Below are 7,109 nucleotides of genomic sequence, written 5' to 3'. Positions count from 1 at the left end.
GCAACTGATCTGCCTCGCCCGGGAAGAGTGCAATGATGGTGCCAACTTGGGACAGTGAAGCAACGTCCCCTACAACTAGACTGAAGAACAAAAGGATAGCAACTTGTCTGTTCCCCTTCCCCGGATTCCCCAGCACTGTTCCCACCCCCCCAATTCCCCAATAAAAAAATCTTTAAAAAAAAACAAAAACAAAGTCATTGCGTATCTGCATATTGACTGGGGTCATGATTACACAGATGTATAGATTTGTCAAAATTCACTGAACTTATACATATGTAAATTCTATCTTTAAAAAAACTAATGAAAGAGGACTGCCGAGTGGCTCAGTTGGTCAAGAGCTCGCTCAAGGGTTTGAGCTCTGAGCAACAGCAGTTCGAGTCCCAGCCGGAGGTGAGCAGCCGCTGAGCTGCCAACAGGTGGCAGGATGGCTCAGCTAAAAAAAAAACAAAAAAAAAACAAAAAAAAAAACAACTAATGGAATTTAAAAAAAATGCAACTAAGTACACTCAACTAATACAAGATGGAGTAGAACTATTTTAAGAACACAATGTCTGTAATCAAAAAACTATAGGAATTTAACAGATTACACCCTACATTTAAAAAAAGTAAAATGTAGTAAGCTGGAGTGTTCCACATAGGAATTAAACCACAAAACGTCTGCCATCTTTACTGTTAAGCCTCTATACCAGAGGGGGTATGTTTTATTTTGTAGTCCCCAAAATAAAACGAGCTCTGAGAAAACCTTAAGATAGCCAAAGACGCATAACCAAAAGAATAACAATATGGAGAGAAACCAAATAAATGACAGCTTGTATGAATCCATAAAGAAATCCACTGAAAGGAACCCCAGGGGTTTATTTTAGGTTATTAGAATAGGGAAAGGCAAGAAACCAAGTGCTGCTATACTCCAGGCAGAGAAGGCAGGAAACCTTACATTACAAAGTTGTGAGAATTCAGTGCTTCCAAAAGACACCATGGACCACACTCCATATCGTGTAAGTGTCCTGACCTGAACGGAAGAGTGAGCGAATAAAAAGGATCACTTTAGTGGTCATCCTCAAAATCAAAACCAGATTAACAAATGACCAGCTTTTGCTTATGGGAATTCCCCCACATTGGGCTGAATAATTTTGTCTGAATTAAAATCATGAATTATAAACAGAATATTCAGGTCCTTAGCAGTCTCTTGTCTAAACTGTTCCAATTACCTCCTACTGTGGTTACACATACATACGCCCCAGCTAATTTTAATCTTCCTAAATTATGCCCCTTCCCTGCTGATAACACATCGATGGTTCCCTGAAGTCCTTCCAAATACACTGAAACTATGAATCAAGGCCTACAATACAGCTAGCTCTTTAGCTTTATCTCTTATTTGTTTTGTTTCGTTTTTTAAAGATTTTATTGGGGAGTTGAGGGAGGGGAACAGTGTTGGGGAATCGGGGGAAGGGGAACAGACAAGTTGCTGTCCTTTTGTTCGTCAGTCTAGTTGTGGAGGACGTCGCTTCACTGGCCCATGTTGGTATTATCATTGCGCTCTTCCCGGGTGAGGCAGATCGGTCACTGGCCACTGACTGGACGGTGGCTCACGAAAGTGCATGCCAGTTGCCAGCCAGCCCCACTGCAGCCTACACCGTCGCTGGTGACTCACAGCAGCCCAGCTCCAGGTCGAGCTGCTGTTCACCATCTTAGCTGTAGAGGGCGCAGCGTCACTGGCCCTCATGTGGGATCCAAACCAGGGCCCTGCTGCTCAGAGCTGGCGTCCCAAGCCTACTCTTAACCAACACGCCACTCGGCAGGCCCTTTATCGCTTATTTGTATCACTCCTCACAAGTACCACCATTCTTCTAATCAAACTGGAAATATATTACCAAGGAAAACACATTTTGCCATCTCCCTACTTCCTTCTCATTTTTTTTTAAGAGACTCCCCGCCCCCAAATTTACGGTCAAATTATACTGATAGATTTCATGACCCCACTACCCCCTACTCAACTGCAGCTTTCCCTCCTGTCTTTCCAGGTTTTAATCTCTGTTAATCACATATAAAGGTAATTACACCAAGAGCTACATCACATTTAATATCCATATAACGCTTTACCTTTTACAAAGTCCTTTATCTGCTATACTAACCTATAACTTCCTCTATTAGTCATAAAAATCCCTGAAGCATAGATATTTCCTGAATTAGAATATTTTCACTGGATTAGACTATTTCATAATCTCCTGTTATTAAAATACCCTTCAGTTACACTCCCAATTTAAAAAGGAGCCAAAACAGAAGGGGAAAAAGTTCAAGTTAAAGATACAAGTGCCAAATATTTCATAAGGAATACACTTTACTTTGAAACAGAAAGAATAAACTTTCCCCAAAATTAAACACCCATAAACAATTATCTTAAAAAACTTAATGTACTTGGAAATCTGTGATATAGAATTGGTAATCATTAAATTCTATTTAATTAAAGCTCTAATTATGTTATAAAATATGTAACTCCATTTAATTTTGTCCTTTATGTATTTCACTATATTATGTATATATGGACATCAGACAGTATAGACTCATAAAAGCCTGAATAGACAACTCTGATTATAAAAATTCCCGATTCTCACAATGTCAGACACACTATTTTCTGGCTTTTCTACCTTGACAGCACTCTTCCCTGTCTTTTGGTTTATGACAATGGAGAATAAAGGTATTTGTACTTTTGAGGACTTTTATCTGTCCACATTTAATCAAACGTGAAAGCTATTTTTACAATAATATACAGTTTCATCCTTTTAGAATTCGAGAAAGATTGTAAGTTTGGTCATCGTAAAGACAACCAAGTATACACACCTGTTAAAGGAACACAGTCCTAAGACTCCCAGGTGTAGAAAACCTGTTTGTTTTTTGCTGAGCTGAATATTTCCTCCCTGGGAGAATACGGTTTAACTAATCTACGTTTGATTTCAATGTCAAATTAATCATGTCACTTTGGAATATTGAAATGAACAATAATTACACATTTAATTTTAAAAGAAATCATTCTGATCTCTATCTTGACTGGTACAACTAGAAGATTACTTCCCAAAATAAAGTCAAGAAAAGGACAGGCGTGGCTAGTGGTGATGATTAAAAAAAACATTCATTCGCCTAATCATTCTCAAGTTTTAATTGCGAGTACAGTGAATAGAAAGAAAGGCTATAGCCAGTGCTGGATAAACGCTTTCTGCTAAAAGTATGCTTCTAGCAAAGGTGGGCTTGCTCTGTTGCCATATGACACTAGCCTCCTCAGCTACCTGGAACACCTCCTGTCAATAGATGTGCAGTATGTGTGGCCACCATTGATTCAACAGTGGTCTTCCAGACTAACTGACAAACGATACAAGAACCCAATAAGAATTGCTTTTTTTAAATCCCACTTCTTCAATAACTTAAATATAGGAAAATGAAACCAAAAAAAGCAAAGGAGGAACGGTACAGAAAAGCAAAGAATCTTCAAAGACCGAAACGATTCAGATGAACCATAGGAATCTGCCTGCATTTGAAGATGTTTAGAAAAATAAACCCCGATTTAAGGGGGAAAATCAAGCTCCATTCTGTCAGTTAACTAGACAGCGACGGTCACCTTTCTGAAGTGAAGAGGGGACGACAGAACAACCACCTCAAAGTTAACTTATGAAAATTTATGAGCTGGCAAACATCTGAGGTTTTTAATTGGCTATTTAACAAAACTATGGTGATCGTGCAAATAAAACTAAGGGGTATTGTCCCTACTTCTGTTCCCTCCCTCCTCTACAGAAAAGTCAAGTATTTCCAACATCCTAACCAACTGTTACTCCATGTAACCAAGTACCTCTCAAAGTATCTGCGTGCCTACCCAGTAAGTTCTAAGACTTTGTTACAGAGTGTAGCTTCAAAGAAAGCTTCCATCCTCCCCCAACCCCATCACACAGTTAAGAAATAAAGCACTTGAAAGCCGAAAACAATGTGGATAACACTAATAACCCATGTATATATTCTATAACTACATAAGCCACTCAGCTTCATACCTGTCAAATGAAGAAAAGTGACCCCAGCAGGTGGCTGCAACTCGGCTACTCCATTTATTTAGTTACAAGCTACCATTTATTCCTTTCCAAAAGCTCTAGGACTCTGAGAAGGGCACTTTATTTAGTCCTCTGAAGGGATACTAAATTATTTTATACATGCTGACCCCCATACTGAAAAATAATGAAAAACCCATTGTCAAAGAGCTCTCAAATGTCAAAATAATTTATCATCCAATTCATTAGATACAAAAAAATAAAAATCAAATCAAATTTCACAATTTCCATGCAAGTACAACACTAAGGATGTCAATTACAAATAAAAAGACTTCCGCTAGTCAAATGATTTTATTGAAGCACCCACAAAGCCTAAGTGGTAATGGACAAGTAAAGCTATGCTTTTCAAACAAATTTTTAAAAAACCACTTAACATCTCAATTCTAGATTCAGGCATTAACTTCTAAAGTCATCCAGTTATACACCAGCTCTCAACATACACAGGAGTTGGGGAGGTATAATAAACAGAGTAAGAGGCAAACCACCCATTCGCCAAAAGATTATTTTGATTTTTCCATCAAGTCTTGAAATGTTACCTACTAACATCTTACCAAATGATTTCTTCCCAAACACTGTTGTAACTAACATATAACTTACCAGGAAGCAAAAGTCATCCCAATAACATGTGTTACATGTACCTGGCCAGTTCCTGGACCATCACGATGCACGTGCGCGTCACAGCATGAAAAGGTCCACGGATCCACTAACTCTAAAATATTACCTACATTTAGGGGGTTCCCGGGCACCGGGCTAAATTCTAAATAAGTGTCTGAAAATCACAAGCACTTAATTCAGTAAGAGAGGTAAAGAAGAGATCACTCCTAATTTAGGCACAACTGCCCCATGATGAATCGGAAAGACAGCAAAATGGATTATTTTTTTAAAAAAGCTGATGCTCCTATTACTATAGCCAATTCCGACTAGGCCCCAAAGTGGTCTTCGGAGCACATCCTCAGTCCAGGAGAAAACTCCCTCCTCCTCTGAGTGAGCGGCCCACGGAGGTGTCCAGGTGTGGACTGCTCGCCACCAGGGTCCCTGCCCCTGCACTTGGGGAACACTTCATTTCCCAAGACCAGAGTGAGTCAGCCCCACTGGCTCGGTCACAATCTCATCCCATGCCCCACAACCACCCTGCCTAAAATCGGAGGAAAACCTCGGAGTTGGGTGTTTTGTGGGGTTTCTTAAGTATGAACACGTGGGGGGGTCACAGAAGGATCCCAGTTGCGGTCTTTCACATGAGGGCTGAGAGGGCGAGGGACCAAGGAAGTGAAAGGGTAACGGGGGGGAGGGGGGGGGCCTGGACTCGCAGGGCCCCCCAACTCTAATCCCAACTTGGGGGGAAGGAGGTGGCTGGGAAGTGTCCCCAACCGGCAGGCCCCTTTCCTCACCCTCCTTGACCCGACTCCCAGGCCAGTGCCTTCGCTGGGCGAGGGTCTCGGCTGCAGCCCCGGGGGGCGAGGGGAGGCACTGAGGCCTCGCCTCCCAGCGGCCTTCTTCCCGCAGCCTGGGCGGGAGGAGACCTGGGAAGCCGCGGCCGGTTCCCGGGGCGAGGAGGGCCTAGGCCGCGCCTCCCAGCCCAGCGGCCTTAGGCCTCGGCCAGCCCGAGGCGGGGCCCGGGGGTCGGGGCGGCGCGCTGGGCGCCGGCGGCTCACCCACCTGGGTTGCCAGTCATTCCAGCTCCGCGGGTACTTGGTGCCGCCGCCGCCGCCGCTGCTCAGCCGAGACCCCGGGGCTCTGCGGCTCATTACCTTCCCCAACACGACATGGCCAAGCGCCGCCGCCCGAAGAAGCGCGAGTCGCCGCCCGAACCGGCCGCCGCCGACACTCCGCTCCGGCCCGGGGCTGAGGAGGAAGCCGAGGAGAAGCAGGCAGCGGAGGGCGGGGGAGGCGGACGGCCGTTCCGGGTTCCGCCTGAGCCCGCAGCGCAGGACGAGGAGGCGGGAGCGGCGCGGCGAGAGGGAGGCGGAGGAAGGGGAGGCGACGTCTCTTCCAGGGCCGTACGCGGCCCGCGACGCCGGGGCCCAAGAGGAGGAGGAGGACGGCGAGGAGGAGGCGGTGGCGACAGCGCCTCACGCTCACACGGCCAAGGCTTCCCCGCCTCCCGGCTCCGCCCGCCGCGCCGCCGCTGCCGCACGGCATGCTGGGAGCGAGGGGCGGTGCCGGCGCCCGCCGGGCCAGGGCACAGGGGGCGGGGCCAATGCACAGGGGGCGGAGCCTGGTGGGCGTGGCAAGCGGACCGCCCTCCCGCGCTCGGGGCTCGCCTCCACTCCGGGCGGACAGCGCCAAGGTCCGGGCCCTGCCGCGGGGGCTCATGGGAGAGGGGATCTCCGCTACCGCCCCTGCACTCACACCCTCCCAGCACGCCCGGGAAAGCACCTGACCCTCGAGGGCCGGGCAGTCAGGTATAAACAGGCATCCAATCAAGGACCTGGGGTGCACTGCCCTTAGGGTTCACGTGCGCCAACCCTCCCCACCCTGTACGGTAGAAAGTGAAAATAAAATAAAAAAGAGAGGTGGATAGCCACCTACTAGCCCACACCTGAAATGTGCCCATGGAGTCTTGACCATTTCTTCACCTTAAAAAATTAAATTAAACGGAGGAGTACCCACGACCATCAACTCCTGTCTCCGAATCGTGAACCGTGCTTTGATATCTCCTCGCCCTAGCACTTGCCCCACCAGAAACAGCCTAGCTAGAGGGGGACGAACCTGAGCGCACTCTCCTCCACCCTCACAGTGTCCCCAAAAGACTTCACTGAAACACCTAATACATAATGTGGATGAAAATAAAAAGAGAAAAGCTAGGCAAGATGCACATCAAACAGGCAGCAGGAGTTAGCTTGGAGGAGGGTAGTCAAAGGGTCTTAACCTTACCTGCCCTGAAGGTCTTAACCTATTGTTTGTTCCATGTTGCAAGAAAAAAGTCTTTATATAAAACACTTGTCTGATTTAAAATTATTACCAAACGTTCTTGAAGATTATGAGCTGTTGATATCTCCGCCCACATAGTCCTTCAACCTT

The 7,109-nt window shown here is 46.0% G+C and overlaps 1 protein-coding gene across 4 annotated transcripts in view; it reads right to left on the bottom strand.

Moving 5' to 3' along the window:
- SMG1 (SMG1 nonsense mediated mRNA decay associated PI3K related kinase) overlaps window positions 1-6,169 on the bottom strand; it is a 92,567-nt gene extending 86,398 nt beyond the window's left edge. For 2 of the 4 annotated variants that reach the window (XM_019666897.1, XM_019666900.1), the window contains exon 1: window positions 5,745-6,169. In XM_019666897.1, the coding sequence (XP_019522442.1) occupies window positions 5,745-5,833 (89 nt within the window). In that variant the 5' untranslated portion in view covers window positions 5,834-6,169. The remainder of the gene's footprint in view (window positions 1-5,744) is intronic. The other 2 variants (XM_019666898.1, XM_019666901.1) reach the window with 2 other exon arrangements.
- Between the last annotated feature and the right edge of the window lie 940 nt (window positions 6,170-7,109).

This window comes from Hipposideros armiger, unplaced genomic scaffold (genome assembly GCF_001890085.2).
Source record: "Hipposideros armiger isolate ML-2016 unplaced genomic scaffold, ASM189008v1 scaffold_480, whole genome shotgun sequence".
Classification (NCBI taxonomy): domain Eukaryota; kingdom Metazoa; phylum Chordata; class Mammalia; order Chiroptera; family Hipposideridae; genus Hipposideros; species Hipposideros armiger.
This window is presented reverse-complemented; position numbering and strand designations above follow the sequence as displayed.